This window comes from Lactuca sativa, chromosome 8 (assembly GCF_002870075.4).
Source record: "Lactuca sativa cultivar Salinas chromosome 8, Lsat_Salinas_v11, whole genome shotgun sequence".
Classification (NCBI taxonomy): domain Eukaryota; kingdom Viridiplantae; phylum Streptophyta; class Magnoliopsida; order Asterales; family Asteraceae; genus Lactuca; species Lactuca sativa.
The window spans coordinates 199,521,543-199,542,224 of NC_056630.2; the positions used below are offsets into that span (position 1 = coordinate 199,521,543).

The following is a 20,682-nucleotide window of genomic DNA, read 5'->3' on the forward strand; positions in this document are numbered from 1 at the left end:
CTTTACTGATCACAAAAGCCTCCAACACATTTTTTATCAGAAAGAACTTAATATTAGACAAATACGATGGGTAGAGCTATTAAGTGATTATAAATGTGAAATTTGCTATCTCCCTGGCAAGGACAATGTGGTAGCAAATGCCCTTAGTCGGAAAGAATACTCGGGTCGTCGAGTAAAGTCTCTAACCATGACCATCCATTCCCACCTATCCACACAGATCAAGGAAGCTCAGCTGGAAGCCTTAAAACATGAGAGCATGAAAGGTGAAGTTTTAAGAGGAATGGAAAAGAACTTGGAAATCAAGGATGATGGAGTATGTTATTTCATGAATCGAATCTGGACACCGAAGTTTGGTGGCTACAAAGATGTTGTCATGAACGAAGCCCATAAAAATCGATACTCCGTTCATCTGGGTTCATACAAGATGTACCTGGACTTAAAGAAACTCTAATGGTGGCCAAACATGAAAGCATAGATTCCTACCTACGTTGGAAAGTGTCTAACTTGTGCCAAAGTTAAGGTAGAATACCAAAAGCCCTCATGTTAACTTCAACAGCCAGAAATACCTGAGTGGAAATGGGAGCGGATTACAATGGATTTCATAACCAAGTTACCTAGGACAACGGGTGGTTATGACACCATTTGGGTTATCGTAGACAGATTAACTAAATCTGCACACTTCCTACAAATAAAATAAACTAATAAAATGGAAAAGTTAACAAGGACGTACCTTAGAGAGATAGTACGATTGCATGGTGTGCCAATATCTATTATCTCTGACCGAGATAATAGATTTACCTCCCGGTTTTGGCAATCATTGCAAAAATCCTTGGGAACTAATCTTGACATGAGTACAACGTACCATCCTCAGACCGGTAGGCAAAGCAAGAGAAGTATACAAACATTGGAAGACATGTTAAGAGCCTGTGTGATACATTTTGGTAAAGCTTGGGACACCTATTTACCACTAGTTGAATTCTCCTACAACAATAGCTATCACACTAGCATCAAAGTTGCATCCTTCGAAGCTCTCTATGGCCGTAAGTGCAGATCACCTCTGTGTTGGGCTGAAGTGGGCGATACGCAACTAGCCAAGAATCAAGTAATCAATAGTACTCTAACCGGTCCCGAGATCATACGAGAAACCACAAAAAATATTATACAAATTCGGGAACGATTGAAAGCTTCTCATGATAGACAAAAGAGTTATGCGAATAAACGACGGAAACCCTTGGAATTTCAGGTTGGTGATCGCATTTTGTTAAAGGTCTCACCCTGGAAAGAAATGATACGTTTTGGCAAAAGTGGAAAAGTAAGTCCAAGGTACATTGGACCATTCGAGATTTTTGCTAGGATTGGTCCGGTTTCTTATAAACTTAAACTACCGCAGGAACTCAGTAACATTCATCCCACTTTTCACCTCTCAAATCTCAAGAAGTGTCTGTCTGATGAGACACTTGTAATTCCCCTCAATAAATTGAATTAAACGAGAGTCTACACTTCATAGAAGAACCAGTGGGGGTCCTAGATAGGGAAATCAAATGAACGAAAAAAATATGTATACCAATAGTGAAGGTTCATTGGAATGCTGAGCGAGGACCTAAATTCACTTGGGAACAGAAAGATCAAATGAAACAGAAATATCCACATCTTTTTCCTAGTCCATGAGTACCAATTTAGAATTAATTTCAGGACAAAATTCCCTTTAACGGGGGGTTAATGTAATACTCGAAAAATTCTATTGTTATTAGAGTCTAAACTTTACCTAGATACTTATAAATTCACAATGTAATAGTCTAGGTCAACTATTGTAATTTATTTTGAAATAATAAAAATAGAAATTAATTGAGATGAAAAGTAGCGTCAAAAATGAAGTATTAAATAAACTTATTTGGAATGAACAAAGTGATAGATATTTTTACAAGGATTCCAAAAATATAAAGAAAACCAAAATCCAAGTTATAACGAAGGAGTTATGACCAATCGAAGATCCGCGACAAAACCGGCAAAACACTTTAAGCGTAAAAATTAAGTTTTCAATAAAATCATTTCTAGACTTAACTATCTAAATGAAAGTTATAGTATATGTTAAACCGTGAATGTCTTTAAAAAGAAGGTCCGAATCTGACTTTGTATGAAGAAGTTATGATTTTTCTAAGGATCGACATAGCAGTACAAAGCCAGAAATTCGAAATAAAAATCGAACGATATTTATCCGACACAATGTAAACGAGAATCGAAGGTCTTGTTAATAGTAGTACAGCGGTAAAAAGACAGACGAAAACGGACTTCGGATGAAGAAGTTATGAATTTTTAACGGATCTTCCTATCTCAGTCTATAAAAATAACAATATTAGACATAAATTGAAAATTAGCCGACGAAGTCTAAATGAGAGTTGTAGATTATATTCTCACCTACGCGTGCATATAAAGAACGTCAAAAACGGAGCTTGTATGCGAAAGTTATGAATTTCGGAAGTTTTGGGCACAAAAACCAAAATTTAATGGAAAACCGGGAAATTTCACATGGACTACAACCGGCCATGTCACCTCGCTCTCGCAAATGCCCAGTGTCCAACGCGCGTCACCTCCTCCACGCATCCGAAGCGCGGTCGACTCCAACTCCGACGCGTGGCTTCGCGGTGGCACCTTCCGAGCTCGCCTCGTGTCCCCCTTGTCTGCGAGTCGCATGTCTCGCCTACCCCTTCCCCTTCGGCTGAACCCTCGCAGGACATAAAAGGAGGTGCGAGATCTTCCAGTTCTAACACCTCTTTTTCACCATTTTTCTCCTTTTTTCACATCTTTCATCCCCACAAACCTACTTATAACCCCCCCCCCCCCCCCCGGTAAGCCCTGGTATCATATCCAACACTCAAATAACACCCCGAGACGCCAGAAGTCAGCAAAAATAGATTCTTTTGGTTTCTAAATCCGAACCCTCGCAAGACCCAGTTTTCAGAAATAAAGCTTTTCTAGCAACGAAGTACTACTCAATTCTTCACTTCTATCAAGTGAGTTTATACCCCTATATTTTAACTATTTTTATAATGTTTTGAGGGGGAAAATACATGTAAAATACAAAGATTTCTCGTATAAATAAAAAAATTTGATTATCTAGTTTATGATTAATATAAACAAACTATTTTATCGGTTTGGATCTTATTACAACAATAAACATATAAATTATAATAGGTATAATTTATGGTTCATGCAGATTTATCAATACAGTTTATGGAACTACATATGCTTTCTAAGATATTCAAAGCAACAATGAAATTACTATATAAATTATATTTAATAAAATTTATGAGATATTTACAATTTATCTATTTCAAAGATATTTATCATTATTCTACAAATAACTATCAATATAGCTTTTGTGAGACACGCTTCAAGTACTTATTTAAGTGCTAAAACAAAAGTCCTGAAAGTTATAACCAGAGTGTCCTGGAGGGAGAGCGTGACACTTGTGTATAGATCTATACGGGTCGAATGACAATCCCACATCCCGACTGTTAGCTACAGTCAAGTCGGCAGACTTGGGATGACAATTGTTGTACCATATTACAATGCCTGAAGAACGTTGTGTTTCAGGCGAGGCTTAGGTCATCACGCATGGTTATGATAACTCACAATTTGGTATTGAACAATACGATTAGTGTAAGAATAAGTAAGCAATTTCGTATAGTTTTTAATAAATTAAAACTATAATACAATAATTACAATTTCATATAAGTACAAATAGGGAATACTATTCTAGTACAGAGAAATATACTTTTCATAGTTTTATGGGAATTTAAAACTATACTATTTTAGAATACAAATACATATACAACAGAAAGTATACGATTTTCTGGGTGAACATATTTACATTTCAGAGAACAAATGAAAGAATATTTTTATTACATACTTATGAACTCACCAACTTAATTGTTGACTCTCTTTTCAAAACTACATGTTTTTTCAGGAAATCATTAAACAGGTATCAGCAAGTTTTAAGGAAGACAAAGTTTTATATAATTATGTTTGTAAATTATACTTTTTGGTGTCAAACATACAATAAGTTGAACACAGATGTAAAGTTATATTTCATGAATGTAATGAACGTTGTACTATGATTACTATCGTGCTTTATTGTGATATTAAACATGACGTCCTCCGCCCCCAAACGTTTCCGCCATTCCGGTTTGGGGGTTTTGACTTCTTTCTTCGTCACTGAATACTTATATGTTTCTTTTGTCATTGCATGCCATATTCTTCAATTCCCAGAACATAATCTTCAAAGTGAAGCACACAGACCCCATAATTTTCTGAAAACAGGATAGGAATCCATGTTGTTGAACCGATGTTACTTGGGAGATTGAATGAAACAAAGTGAAGATCGTCGTTAGCCATAATAACGAGAATTCAAGAAAGCAAAAATATAGAATCATATGTGTAAACTATAATTGAGATCAAGGGAAAACTAGTGATCTAGATCTGGAATCAACAATCGATTGATTATGACAACAAGAATAGATTTGAGAAAAACGTAAAAATCTAATGCCAAACCCTTTACTCAACAGAAGAATAGTGAAGTAATAACATTATCTCCTGCTCTGATACCAATTGTAAAGACAATGAAGATTAATAGATTCTATATTTTCAATAAGAATTAAAGATGAAAAACAATGAAGATCAAAAGAGTAGTGAATGATTATTATTCACGACAATAGAATAGTTCTCAAGGAGGAACTACTCTATACTTGCCTCTAAAAGTGTAACCCTAAAAGATTACATGCATGCTATATATATATATATATATATATATATATATATATATATATATATATATATATATATATATATATATATATATTGATTAAACTACATAGCGGTTCCGATAATGGACATGCCCATTTCGGAACAATTGGCTCAACATATTATTAACCCTAACGTGGACTAATCAAGTGTAAATATTTAGAGTTTCTTCTCATCTTGCTCCTCGTGAATAAAATGAATTCAAATTAAACATTTTGAATTCAATTCGGATAGAATATAATTTGAATGAAAATATACATGTATTTAATAAGTAATATAATGAATCATGGATTTCATTTAATCTAGATAAAATCTTTAAAGTCATCATCAGATAGATACCATGGTTATAAAAGTCGTGTGGCGATAGTTGGGCTGTCAACTATGCTCAAGGGACTAATCAAGTGTTTAAGTATTTAAGTCATCAAGCATCATAATGCTTAGACTAATCGAGGACCTATTTGACAATTTTAGTCATCGATCATCATAATTTATTTACCAATTATCATAAGTTTAACTAATCAGGAACTTATTTTGAAAAATATGATTATCTGATTTTTTGACCAACTTGGACTGCCAAGGATCTACTCCATTTTTTCTTTGAAACAACAAATATTAAATTCTAAATCAACCTATACCACCTACATGGTTCGAACACCTAACATCTCCCAAATAAAAGGCCACTCAAATTAATTAGACCGATTAATATTACTTGTTTTGCGTTAATTGTAGACAGTAAGAATCCAACAAACACTTAGGGTGATTTTACAACCCTAATGTATACTCAAAAGAACTTGATTTCCTTAGGTACATTTGGAATTGAAATTATTCGAGTATACATGTCAAAACGGTTTGCTAACCGTTTAACAAGCATTAGTAATAGTGAAGGGGTTTAGAGAGTCGATGTTTATCAAGGTTTTAAAAAAGTCCGCCATGACACGTCATGGCTCAAAGACTTGTACTTTTCGCCAAACTTTAACAAACTATAGACTTAAGTTATATATGTATATAAAAAGTGAATAGTAATAGAATATATATATATATATATATATATATATATATATATATATATATATATATATATATATATAGAGAGAGAGAGAGAGAGAGAGTATATAGAACTACGTTCAAGTATTCTAACTAATTATTGTGCGGATATTGTATGCTATGAGAATGATAAAGAAAATATATTGTGTGATAATATTAATACGTTCAATCTTACATAACTATCATCATTGACATACATTCTCACTAATTAAATCGTCTATAAGGTTATTGTACATTTATTATTATTATTCTTGTTTCTTTCATAATGTTGACATAATGTTTTATTGGGTCGTATTCTATCAGAATAAAAATAAGTGAAAAACAATATGTGAGAACAAAAATAAATAATAATTAGCAAGAATGCATGAAAATGATGATATTTTTGTAAGGTTTAACGTACTCGCATTGTTAAACAACTTATTCTCTTAATAATTCTCATATCATACGATGTCTGCACAATAATTAGTTAGAATAGAATAACCTAAACCTATATATATATATATATATATATATATATATATATATATATATATATATATATATATATATATATATATATATATATATATTAAGTCTTACAACCAATGTGACTCAACACAGCTCGAAAAAGTTTGACGCTTGGCATTGCTGTGAAATCAGGCATTGCGTTATTTAAAACGTTAGATGTTTAACGCTTAAACCACATTGGACCGCTATCTCACTATAAGAAGATCAAGTTGGTGATTACCCAAATTGAGCATATGATAAAATGAATGATAAATTTAGTAGTAAAGAGGCAACAAAGACCAAAATAAAAGCAGCTTTATGCCTACAAGTCACTCTGATTCAAGCATTTCCAGGTATGAATGATACAATCTATACAATCACTCAAACTCACTTCACTCCCACCAACAAAACCATGAAATACTAACTCTTTGTTATAGTAAATTAGCTATCCACAAACTTAATTTCCCTTTTAATATATAGAAATATACACTCATGACTCATCTTATATATACATTACCTATACAAAACATCTTGTCAAATGTCAACACCCAGTAAAAGAACTTCCAGATTCTGGATGAAAAGATTCATGAACCAACACTTTTATCGAACACTTCTTTGACACCATATTTATGTCCATACATTCTTCAAGATCCGCATCACAAGTCAACAAAACCCACTCCAAATCATCATCCAAATACTTCAATGTCACACAATTCAAATCATTCATACCAAATCGCCTCATAACTTCCCTCTTCAAATCCCAAAAACCACAATCTTTTGACACGCTTAATCGTATCTTCTCTTCACCATAAACAACTTTCACCCTAAAAGCACCTTCATTAGAATGATCATAATCTGAAAGCTTCTCTCTTTGTGTCCTTTCTCGTGATTTCCTTTCTTCTTGAACTGAATTAGGGCTCCCACATGATGAAGAAGGTTTCGGGGAGCTGAGTTCTGGGAAGTTTGTGTAGAAGGATCTGAGTTGAATCGTACCCTCTGCACCTTGAACTGAGTCGATTATGGTTTGGAGTTTTTTCAAAGAATGGCCTACTTTCTTGATCTTTCTAGAAGGCCATCTCATAATCCCATGCTCCCTGCATATCCTCTTCAATGTCGTGGGGCAAACTGGAAAATGGAAATCAAGAAACTGTAAATCACAAATTCACACAAGAATGAATGAAGATGAATGAATTTTGATTGGTTTTTTTCAGAGAATGGCCTCACCCCCAATGTTTTTTGCAGCATCTTTGAGACTCCCGGGAAAGTATTGTTGAAGAACTGGTAAACTGATGTTCTTCTCTGGTTTAACTCGTCGTTTCTCTTCCGATTTCCTGACGCCTAACGATCGTTTTCTCCCTTTTGGTTTCGATTTCTGTTCAATTTGCTTCGTGTAATCGAATTGGTTTATCATTTTGAATTCTTCTTGTTCTTGTGGTTCCTCCTTGAAAGAAACAATGAAACTTTCACCTCGCTTTTGAGCTTTTGAAATCCAAGAACATGACGATTCATCTTCTTCTACTAATTCGTCATCGTTTACGACGCGTAAACTTGTAGAAACATTTTGCATCACAGACGAAATCGAACTCAACATATTCTTCTGTTCTTCATCGTTTCTGCAACTATTAGGTAGAAAGAATTCGAGAATGAAATCGACAGCTCCTAAATAGGTGCTCCGGAGTCGTATCGCCACCGCACCACCGAGCCCAAAAACCCTAGCGGGGCCCGATAGAGGGTATTCGGTTGCACTGAAAGCGGTGATGTCCGTCGCAAAGCATGGTTGGTTTGTACCCAGTGCTTTTCCGGCGATACCTTCGCCTCGGAGGAGATGGAGATCGGAGCATGCTTCGTAAAACCCTAAAACGTTGGGATCGAGTACATAGGAGGCTGAATTGATGACAGAAATGCAAGCGGAAGATTGGTTATGGCACTCGCGTTGACCTTGTTGACCACATAGACTCCATGTTTGAGCCATGGGTAAAGAATGTATGTCGCATACAGCTTTTAGAACTTCTCGGATTTCTGCTAGAACCATTTCATAAGATCCATTGTAATCCTGTGTAAAAAATCGTTGTTTTTAGGACTAAATGGAATAAATAGCAAACTACTTTCCATTTTTTTATGATTTTCATTTTATTTCTAAGACATTGTATTTTTAAAAAAATTTCTTATTAAAACATTATATTCTGAAAATTTTATCCTGAAAATTGTTCTCATCAGGACATTATACATTTAAAAATTTAGTCTACATTGTGACAAAAAGAAATTATAAAAAGGATGTTATGATAATCAAATCAACAAAAGTGCCTTGCTTTTTATATCATAAATGAGTTTTGAATTGAAATTAGATAGATTGAGAAGTATTTAAGGTAGTATCGTTTACCTCTAGTTTTTGTTGAATCATGAAGTCGTAACCCTCAAAAGCTTGTGAAGGTAATGTCTCGGGGGTTTGATTATCAAAATAAGTGTAATCAAGAATGGAAGTTCCAAGAGGCTTCACATCTTTTTCATCTTCAAAATAGGAATTCAGATATGATGATGATGAATCCGAAGGATTCGTAAATGAGAACTCATACGAATTTTCATCCATATTGATGAAATCTAGACCACTTTCCTTAATTGATCCAAACATTTTTGTAGTTTTATGTATATAAATATTATATAAATTCAAAGCTAAAAGAAGTAGATTTTCAGAAATAGAATCACGAGCCAGAACAGAGAAGATTCATGTAGAGGTAAAACAAGAAGAGGGATTTCCAGGAAGGATCGGTTTCGCCTGTTTGCAAATATCTTATCAGTTTGTGTTGCACGAACATCGTTCTTGCAACAAATTTAAGAAAAAAAAATCTATAAAAGATTTTTTTAAAGAGAGATGATATAAGGAGATGAAGGATAACTGACTTAACGAACAAAAGGTTGTATTGAAGCTTGAAGTATGCATCCGCAAGTTTCCACTTCTGGTCTTTTTTATAGAGGAATTTAGGGTGAGGATCACAATTTTTTGGATAATTAAATTATAATTTTAGGTGGACCTATTCCCGAAAAATGTGTACAATAAAATAATATAATGAAAGTTGACTAATGCCATTTTCTTTTTTCGTTTTTTCTCATGTATAAATGAGTAGTAAAAGTCTATCAAGCATAGACTACGTTAATACCCTTTTCGTAACTTTTGCATTCTTTCTTATTATTCCTTTTGAGAAAATATTCATTACAATGATTGAGAAATGATATGGTATCGGATACTTATGAACTGCTTTGCTTTTAACTCTTTTGACTTAATTAGTGCATGTCTATATGTTGTTTTTGGGCTATTGGGTTCTTGTTTTTGGGATATTGAGTTTTTTTTTTCTTTTTAAGGTTATGTTTCTAGTAACCCATAAGTTTGGTTATCGTGCAACTATCAGAATCATCATATGAGATATAAATCAAATGTACAATGATCGAGTGTAGACCACAAAACTTGAATCTTCAACCTACTAGTTAAGGCACATATTTTCAATATATTTGATACCGATGAGCTAAAAACAATTGAGTAGTTAGTTGTGGATAGTTGACTTAAAGGCACGGATTCGAGATCTCATAGTTTCAAGTTTTGTTGCAACGGTTGTGGATGTATCAATGATATTTTATCTTCAATTTTCTCTGGTTCGAATCAAATCCATGATGTTAGTCGTGCACTTTGATTTTATGCTTTATATTTAAGTATTGTTATATTTGATATAGTAGTAGCTTACAACAAAATCGATCTTTGTTCTTTTGTTTAGAACAAGAATCTTTTCTTAATATACAATGATAAAACAAATGTATTTTGTATCCTTTAGATGAAAATTCATAAATCTATCTTGAACTATAAGTAACGTTCATAATGGTCCTCAACTATCTATCTCAACAGTCTCGTCCTTATGAATGAGCCATATGGTAAGGTTTTTGACTTTTTGTGGACTCAAAGGACTACATTTGAAAATAATAATTCAAATTAAAGGTAGACATACTTAAACATGGAAATTGATAAGCAATTTTGAACACATCCTATTGTTCATGGACTGAATTTGTAAAATTTCTTAGAATCCAACACACATAACAATTGCGTCAGAAACCATATGACCTAACATGTGTATGAATACCAAATGTTATTAGAAATTAGTATCCATGATTTAACTTTCTTTAGTTTACTAATTTATAATTTGTCATAATCCACCAATCTATAACATTTATGAAAGTGACAAGTATATGCAAACTCTCCTGTCATCGTCATTGACACATCACACATAGCAAAACTTCTGGTTTTCATGATAATTGATAAGTGGCCATTAGATCATCCCAAAGGTTCAAAAGATTCATGATGTAATACACCTTATGAATATACTTAATCGTTCTTTTTTGTTTCTTTATGATTAAAGGCCATATTTTTACTACGAATAAGAAGGTATGTTTGAAGAATTTTCATTTCAACCCAATTGTTACAGCCAAATAGCAAACACGAAACACCCCTTACAGTTTACCATATTATATGGATGCATGTGTAACTTTTAAGTGAAAATATTTCTCTAAAAAAGGCAATATATATGATTAAATGGGACAATATCAAATAGGAGAAGTTATAATGTTACAAATTATGTTTCATCCCTGTGGAATATGTTATGTAAAAAAATATAGTGGTTGAATCTGCTGTTTTTGAATTCTTGGAGGGGTGTAAGTATAATTTGTTTTGATAATAACAATTGCTATCTGATTTAACTCCTGGGGAGTGTGGAGAGCCTGCGGCCTTTTTCTACTCTTTACATATCGCCGCGTCTAATCCCTAATTAACTTCTTTAAGTAAATTACATTAATGGTCCCTGTTATTTATGATGATTTATTAGTTTGGTTTCTAATTTTTTTTTTTTTTTTTTTTTTTCACTTTGTGGTTTTGTTTTGATTCAGCTTTGGTACTTAGTCAAGTTAAATGACTAGTTTATCCTTAATAATATTTTTAAATCATAATTTATGTTATTTCTTAATAATAGTTTTAAATCATTGTTTTGTTTCATCTTTGCGTATTGTGACATGGCAATTTTGGGGTTTGTTTTTCCTGTCATGTGGTTTTTTTCTAGATTAGTAGTTTCCCAAGAGAAAAAAAAGGTGACAAATGAAATAGCGCTTGTCCATAGTTCTCTGCTTCATTCTTTATTAGTTTGTTAGAGCATTGGGTGTGGGCAACAAGGTGCAACACCATCTCAAATGCCACATACGCAAGTAGTGTTATAACACCAAGTAAGAAAATGGGCAACAAGATGCAACACCAAAAGAAAAAAAAAACAAAAACAAAAAGTTGGTGTTCCCCGTTTCAATTCGTCACAACGCCAACAAGATGCAACGAGATTTGTCATGACAAGATGCAACAAGTTGTGTGTGTGTGTGTGGGGGGGGGGGGGTGTTCCCGGTGTCATAACGCCGTTGAGGGGTGCCACCTCACCCCCGTTACTTCTCGTTGGACCCGTACCGGATGGTCTTAGAATGTTTTAGTTTGTTCAATCGATTTTTTTGTTTCATTTAGGTTGGAAGGTTGAAATTATCTCAAGTTCACCTCTAATACGTTGTAATTTGTTGTAGTTTTGATAGATGTTTGAGGTTTGTTCAATAGATTTTTTTTTTTGGATTTGATATAGTTCATAAAGTTGGTTTTATTTTCCGTTTTTTGATTTCGGTCGAAAGTTGATTCTTTTCTACAAACATTTTTCATTATATATATATATATATATATATATATATATATATATATATATATATATATATATATATATATATATATATATATATATATATATTTTGTTTATATATAGATTATGGAGAAGAGGACGACAACCATGCCAAGAAAGACGAATGTTGTGGCTAGTGGAGGAGGGGATTGATGTTGGCTGCTGAAGGTAATGGTGTTGTTGGTATCAATGTATCATAGTCATTTCACCTTTGAAATTGGGGTGAGACCCATTAAAATTAATATTACCAAAAGAATAAAACTAATAATAAAGAAAAGTTTTAAAAAATATATATATAAAATTATGACATTTTTCAAAAGGACTAAACACAAAACAAAACAAAACCAAACCATAAGGATCCTTCAAATTTAAAAAAAAAAAAAAAAAAAAAACAAAAACAAAAAACAAATGAAGGACCTAATATGCAAATTTATCCCAAACCATAAGTGTGGTTGGTGTACTTTACTTCAATTTTAATTAGGTATTTGAAAATATATACAAATTACATATTTATATAATCATAAGTATAATTTACGTGTGTTATCATTAATAACTAGATAAGGAATCCCGTTTTTATGAGGTATAGATTTGTTACCAGTATAAAAAATAAGAGATTATTGATCAATTATTAATCTAAACAATGTTGATACAGTAAAAGTTGATTGACGTGGAACAATGGGAAAATTGTCAATCATATAGATAATATTGAAAGAGGAAGACAATAAGGATCTTTTGTTCTTATGGCTTGATTTCATGATGGGCCAACTCATTTGGAATTGTCATGAAGCTGTTAATTTCATCAAATATACTGACAGGAAAAAACATATGCTTTGTCTAATTTGTAACCACTTGTCTTCTTTTTATGAACCTCAACTTCCTATACCAAGCGAAAACAACATATAAAGAAAAGATTCGTCTATTCAAACATTTGTTTATAGAGAATTATAAGGAATTACACATAAATATTTTTCAATGTTTTCATACTCACCAAACAGTCCATCACCAACCACTTCCAATTCCGTAACCAACAACACCCTCTTTATTCACAACTTCCTTTCCTTAAACTGTTTTTTAAAAAAAATAGGAATCATACATCAAATTAAAACTAAATCAAAAACTAAATTTAAAATGAATCACCAACCTCTACAATGTCGATCTGACCACTAGTTCTGCCACTACCATCGTGTTTGCATGAATCTTCTGTAGCATCAAAAACTTAATCAAAAGACTAAAATAATAATTTTAAGTTATTAAAAGAACAAAAAACACATAAAACAAACTAACCTCTTTCCTCTATAATATCATATGTCCAAACATTGATATTGTCCCTTAGAAGGTGCATAATCAAAGTAGTATCTTTGTTGATTCCTCCTTCAAAGTATGAAGCTCTAAAATTGCTTCATCGTAAGCCTGTTTAGGTAAGGAACATACCCTGGTAAGAAAAAATGGTAATCACAAATGAAAAAATAATACTGATTTGATGATTAAAAGTTAAAAGCAAACCTTTTAGATGAATTCATGATTTCATAATAGAAGGCTGAGAAATTTAAAGTCAATCCCAATCGAATAGATATCTTTTGGACTTCTTCTTCAACACCATGGACACAGAGAAATGAAAAATTGAGCATCTCATTCAATATGTGTTGGTTGAAGGGTTGTTTCCAAAGCAATTGCTTCTGGAGCTCTGATTATACACCGAAAGCTTGTTGTCAAATGAAACCTGGCAGTAGCATTTGCTATTGTAGATAAGCTAAATAATGGTAGCTACATGGCTTCTTCTTGGAATTCAGAGACATTAATCAACAGATTCCCTATGAAATAAAGACACAAAAGACTTCACAGTTGGAGAACCTACTTAAAAGTTGTATTTTAATGGTCAAGTTTCATAATTTTCTTACCTTCCTGTATTGGTTCACTACGATTCCATTTTGTCCTTGCATACCAGAAAAACAATATCTGACACTTGACATAATTAGAGATTTATAGTATGAAGTCCATTTAATCCTTGTCTATTGATGTTTTTTTTCATCTCCAAATAAAAGACCTGAAACAGGATGAAATACTTATTTTAAGACAACCGCATTATAAAACTATTAGCATAAAAAAATAACCATCCGTAAGGAAACAAAATAGAAAAAAAAAATTAGGCTAATCACCAAAAAGTTGATCAAATGCTATAACTGATACATTTTTGTAATAGGAAGAAATAAAAAAACAAATGACTGAAAGTAGGTTGGTATTTGTTGATGTGAAATATGATAAGATAACATGTATCCATAGGAGGAACAAAAATAAGGAGGTATATATGGCCTCTTAAATCCTCTGTAGGCCATTCATCAACATCCAACATCAGGATATGGGCTCAATTTTAAAACCAATCTGAAAAATAAAATTAAGCCCTAAAAACAAATGAAGGAATATTTTAAAAAATGTAAAACAAAAGTAAAATGTTACACTCTACCTCTATTTCCACAACCTATGGAGACCAACACTCATCAAATCATTCATGATGTCATAATTTGATGCAACCTTTGTAAAGAGATTTCCAATTACAATACCTTGTTTGGTTGAGCCAGGTGTAGGTCACGATTTTGACATTAGGTGTGTTCGGCACGGAGCGTTTAGGAGCGTTTGAGAGCTTATAATTTCTAGTGTTTGATAAAACTCTCCGTTTTTAACGGAAAACCTTGTTTGGCACTATGAGCTTTTAGCGTTTAGTTTAAACAAAACGCTCTAAATCCAAAAGCTACTTCATGTAGCGTTTAACAAAATGCTACAAGCTACAAGCTACCTGCTATAAGCTACCCGCTACCAGCTAGTTTTGCCGAACACGCCCATTGACTAATTTGGTAAAGAAATAAATGAAAGCAAGCCCATACCTTATAAGTGATCTCTCTAACTTCATCTCTTGCAATCGTTAAACATTCCTTAATATTCTTCAATCTGAAAGTTGATAATTAACAAAGCATAAAAAATATTATTATTATTATTATTATACTCATATGTTACACAAGAACTAAGAAACAAACAAAACCTTAGACAATCTAACTCAGCAACATTGATCTCCTATTGAAGCTCCTTTAGTTTATTCTCCATCTCATGTTCTTCAACCTACAAAATCCATATATGCTATTATATATCCATGTTCATGCTAAATTGATAAATATTTATAAGGTTGAAGATGATATAAACATAAAACCTATGTGTCGTTCATATGTTGTTTACTGAGATTGTTGAGCTGTTGCTCAAGTAACTTGATCCATTTGGCCATTTTAAAAACATTGTTTCTTCTTATGTCATATTCTCGTTCTAGCTCAATTCTCTCCTTGGTAGACTTGTAATTGATATGTTTATTAGTATAAAAACTCAAACTTTTAGAAAATAAACAGTGATTTATAACAATTTTGAATAGATAGTCATTTGCTATTTACCTTCATTTCTTAACATGTCTTCAAATTCATCTGTTTGTGAAGCAGTTACTGTACGTCCGGTCTCATCATCCTTTGTCATAATTCTGAATCCTCAAATTCTAATGGCTTCAAACTGTCCCCTGTGACATGACACATACACAATTTAACTAGTCATACATATAAAATTTAATTACTAATGTATATACGTATCATTTGTAGAGAAATGGGTGCCCAATCACCAAAGCCTGAATTATAAACTTATATAAGAAAATACATCATACAAAAATATAGGTTGAAGATGCATAAAAGCAATCATACCTTGATGCAGATAATACTGTTGGGTTATGAGCATATCTACATTCTTATGTGATCATGCAACCCTAATTCCTTTGGATCTAAGTTTTTCACTAATTGAACATGCAAATTGAAAACCAAAGCAATAACCCTAGATCTAGCATACAATTTCGAAATTCATATAGGAAATTAGGGTTAGAAGATTACCTCACCTGTTATACAGTAATAACAAGCCAATCTTGATGATCCTTAACTCTTGAAAGCTTAGTGCCCCAAATATTGTACCTCTAATAGTTCACAAACACCTAATGGAACAAGATGAGAGGAGAGATACTAGAAAAATCGGCTAAGGTTCTTCAAGGAAGCATCAGGCCGAAATTCTAATGCTTGGGGGGGGGGGGTATTGTAACAACCAAAAAATCCAGGGTAAAAATTTTATTTTTCATTATAGTCAAACACAAATGTTACTTAATCCAACCATTAAAAAACATTGCTTAATTAAAACATTTATCAAAGTTACATCCCAAAATCACATAATGCGGAAAACACAGGTGTGTGCGGTGCAATCAAGTCGGACCCTTCCTTTCCAAACCAATGATACCTGAAACCATAAACAAAATTGTAAGCATGAAGCTTAGTGAGTTCCCCATAACATACCCTACATAATCCACATAACCAAATAACTTATACCAATCACATAAGTCATACATATAAACATATAAGGATGTCTTGGACTCCCTCCAAGGTCTTACTACAGGATGTCGTGGGCTACCCCCAGGGTCTTACACCTATGTGCCATGGGCACCCCCCCCCCCCTTTCCATGGTCTTACTTGAAATGTCATGGGCACCCCCATATGGTCTAATAACCAAGTGCCATGGGTACCCCCTATAGTATTTACCTAGAATGTCATGCGCATCCCCACATGGTCTGACATCCAAGTGTCACGAGCTCCCCCCGGGGACTACTATGCAAGTATCACAAAGACAACTAGCATATCACATACCACATAATCAACTAGCACACCACAAAACACATAATCTAAAGGGTTTTGAGCATCCTAATAACCTTAAGGTGCACATACAACCCTAAATGCTTTGGATCTATGTTTTCTCTAATTATACATGCAATTTGATTTTCCAAAGCATTATGTAACACCCACAGATCCGAGCTAGCCAATTTAGAGACAATGAGCGTCAAATATGAGTTTTTAATGGAAGATTATTTTGAAGGATTAATCTTAACCAAGTTTTATAATATGTCTCAAGGGTTTCGTACATATAAAGAACGCCAAAATCCGAGTTATAACGAAGAAGTTTTACGGCAAAATCGGCAAGGCACCGGGAGACATAAATAGTGACTTTTTGATAAAGTACTTTTTAGACTTAGTGATCTAAACAAAATTTTTAGTATACTTTAAACCGAGAACATACAAAAAAAAAAAAGAACGCCCAAATCTGACTTCTTATGAGGAAGTTATGAATTTTCTAAGATTTGGCATAACAGTGCACGCCCCAAAACTCGAATTTTAGATTGAGCGGTTTCTGTCCTACGCGACCTAAATGATAATTGAAGATCTCATTAATAGGAACTCAACGGTAAAAAGGCAGACAAAAACGGAGTTCGTATGTAGATGTTATGAATTTTACGCGGACATTTAACAGTATAATCTCATTGTACTGTTAAATTTAAGATCGGTCGAGAATTAGCCGACGGAGTCAAAATGAAAGTTGTAGATCTTATTTTTACCTATGCGTGGATATAAAGAATGTCAAAAGCGGAGGTCGTATGTGAAAGTTACGGATTTTAGAAGTTAGAAGTGTGTTGTGCGAAAATGAGTGATGTGGCACAATCTTGGCCATTGCTTTCTCCTCAAGTCTTGCCACTAGATGGTTGGTGGTTGTCGAGGCCAACAAAAATAATAACCCTAAATATTACACACAACGTTGGAAAGTGGCTGGGGCATTACATAATCCGAATGGCATTCTCCGGTATGCGAAAGTACCAAATGGACATGTAAATGTTGTCTTTTCTTGGTCCTCCTTTGCCACCGGGATTTGGTGAAAACCAGAATACCCATCGAGACAACAATAATGGGATTTCCCGGCCAACCTTTCTAACATTTGGTCAATGAAAGGCAATGGGAAATGATCTTTTCTTGTGCTTGCATTGAGTTTGCGGTAGTCAATACATACTCTCCACCCATTTTGCACACGAGTGGGGACCATCATACCTTTGTTGTTCTCGACCACCGTGATTCTCGTCTTCTTTGGAACGACTTGCACCAGCTATCTGAGATTAGATAGATCATCCCCGCATCAAGAAGCTTTAATATCTCTTTCTTCACAACTTCCATCATTGGCGGATTCAACCTTCTCTGCGCGTCTCTACTTGGCTTGCATTCATCCTCCATTAAGATCTTGTGCATACAAGTGGAGGGGCTCAATCCCTTGATATTCGCAATCGTCCAACCCATGGCTTCTTTATGCTCCTTCAACACCTTGATGAGTTGTTCTTCTTCAAATTTGGTTAAGTGAGTTGAAATGATAACCGGAAGGGTTTCATTCTTTCCCAAGTAGGCATACATCAAATGTTGAGGTAAAACCTTCAATTCCAATTCGGGTGGTTGAGCAAGGGATGGAGGCAATGTATGAGTTGGGGGCAATTCAATTTGCTTGACATCTAATCTTGTAGATTTCTTCATCTCCATTTTATTTACCAACTTCTCAACTTCCAGATCCAAAGAATAAAGTTTTAATTGCTCGGCTAGCTTCCCACAATCGAATCCTTTGCTTAAGATCATCTCCAACATATCACCGTTAGATAACTCAAACAATTCTTGAGTAATTGGCTGAACAACATCAACAAAGTACAAAGATGAAACATCACTAGGATATCTCATGGCATCATAAATATTAAAACTTATTGTTTCGCCATCAAACTCCATTGTCAAACTTCCCGCATACACATCGATCTTTGTCCTAGCCGTCTTCAAAAACGGTCTCCCAAGCAAGATTAGAGCTGATTTGGAGGATACTTGCTCATCTAGATCAATTACATAGAAATCTGCCGGGAAGACTAATTGGTTCACTTGCACTAGGACATCTTCCAAAACACCTCTAGGAAAGACACTTGATTTATCCGCAAGAGAGATTATGACACCGGTTTCACTTTAGGGCCCGACATTTAATGATTCATACACCGAATAGGGCATGAAATTGATAGAGGAACCAAGATCAAGCATAACACTACTAAAAGTGACATCTCCAATCTTGCAAGGAACCGTGAACATTCTGGGATCTTTGCATTTGGGTGGAAGTTTCCTTTGTAAAACCGCGGATGCGTTTTCATTCATCAAAAATTTCTCATTTCCCTTCAACTTCCTCTTGTTGGTACAAAGTTCTTTCAAGAATGTTGCATATCTTGGGATTTTCTTGATTGCATCAAGTAGAGGGATGTTTACTTCCACCTTTCAGAAGGTGTCCAAAATCTCTTTCTCCTCCATATTCTTCTTTGAAGTTGCAAGTCGGGAGGGGAACGGTGGTTGAGTGGCTATTGGTATTACTAGAGGGGTAGTCTTCTTTGGAACTCCGACTTGTGCATCATTCTTGATTATAGGTACTTCAACGGGAATGATCTCTATTTCTTCTTATTCTTCTCTTGGCTTCTTCTTTGAACTACTTTCTCCGGCTTGTTTGCCACTTCTCAAGGTCACCACATTGACATTTGGGTTCTTTTCGGTTTGAGAAGGGAGTTTACCACAGGATTCCAACTTGCTTATGGATGTAAATATATCTCCCATTTGTGCTTCAAGGTTATAGATACTAGTCCTTGTCTCTCTTTGGAATTGTTGGGTACTAGTGGCTAGGGATTTGACAATGTCTTCAAGAGACATTCCAGAGCTACTTGGTTGAGATTGAGGAGGTTGTTGATAATGATGTGGAGGATGTGGTTTGGGTTGATAGTGTGGTTGTTGATGTTGGTAATGAGGTTGTGGTGGTGGATAGGATGGTCTAACCAATACATTTTGAGGCAATGGTCTTGGGTTGTAGCTCATGTTGGGATATGGCTTCCAACTTGAATTATATGCATTTTGGTAACCAGATGGTTTGTTGTGATAGTTTTGGAACTCTCCCGTGGCATTCACATGCTCCGCATCTTCTTGAAGGACGGGACACATATCCGTAGGATGTCCCATTGTTGCACATATTCCACAAACCATCACTTGTGGAGTTTGTCCCATGGCTAGCTTTTGGACAATGGAGGTTAGATCTTTGATTTGAGACTCGAGATTTGATGTTCCCACTTCATTGACTTTGTGTTGTGTGTCTCTCTTCATGTCTTGGCGCGGGCCAAAATGTTGAGAATTTGCGGCTATGGTGGTGAAAAGTTGTCTTGTTTGTTGTGGGGTTTTACTAAATACATCTCCACCACTTGAGGCATCAACTAGTCTTCTCTCCATTGGCAACAATCCCTCATAAAAGTGTTGAATGAGGAGTTGTTCCGGAATTTGGTGTTGTGGGCAACTATAGCACAAGTTGTTGAACCTCTCCCAATAATCATGAAAAGTCTAATTTTGACCTTGGCGGATTCCACAAATCTCATTTCTAAGACTTGAGACCCTTGAAGCGGGATAGAATTTATCAAGAAAAGCTCTTGCCATGTCGGTCCATGAGTTGATTGACCCCGGTGGAAGATAGAATAATCAATCTTTTGCTTTATCGGCCAATGAAAAGGGGAATGCCCTTAGCTTGATTTGGTCATCGGTTGACCCTTGTGGCTTCACGCTAGTGCAAATAATATGTAACATCTTCAAGTGCTTATGCGGGTCTTCGTTCTCCAATCCATGAAAAGTTGGGAGGTGATGGACTAAACTTGACTTCAATTCCGAACCTCCTTCCAAAACCGGGT

General features: G+C 34.4%; 1 protein-coding gene across 1 annotated transcript; it reads right to left on the bottom strand.

Annotated features, from left to right (window-relative positions):
* Positions 1-6,627: 6,627 nt before the first annotated feature.
* On the bottom strand, positions 6,628-9,269 carry LOC111909510 (protein NLP4). Its single transcript, XM_023905322.3, has 3 exons — positions 8,711-9,269; positions 7,555-8,383; positions 6,628-7,455 (listed from the first exon to the last, which is right to left on the bottom strand). Exons 1-3 carry the CDS (start codon positions 8,957-8,959, stop codon positions 6,872-6,874), a joined length of 1,662 nt encoding a protein of 553 aa, XP_023761090.1. The 5' UTR covers positions 8,960-9,269; the 3' UTR covers positions 6,628-6,871.
* Between the last annotated feature and the right edge of the window lie 11,413 nt (positions 9,270-20,682).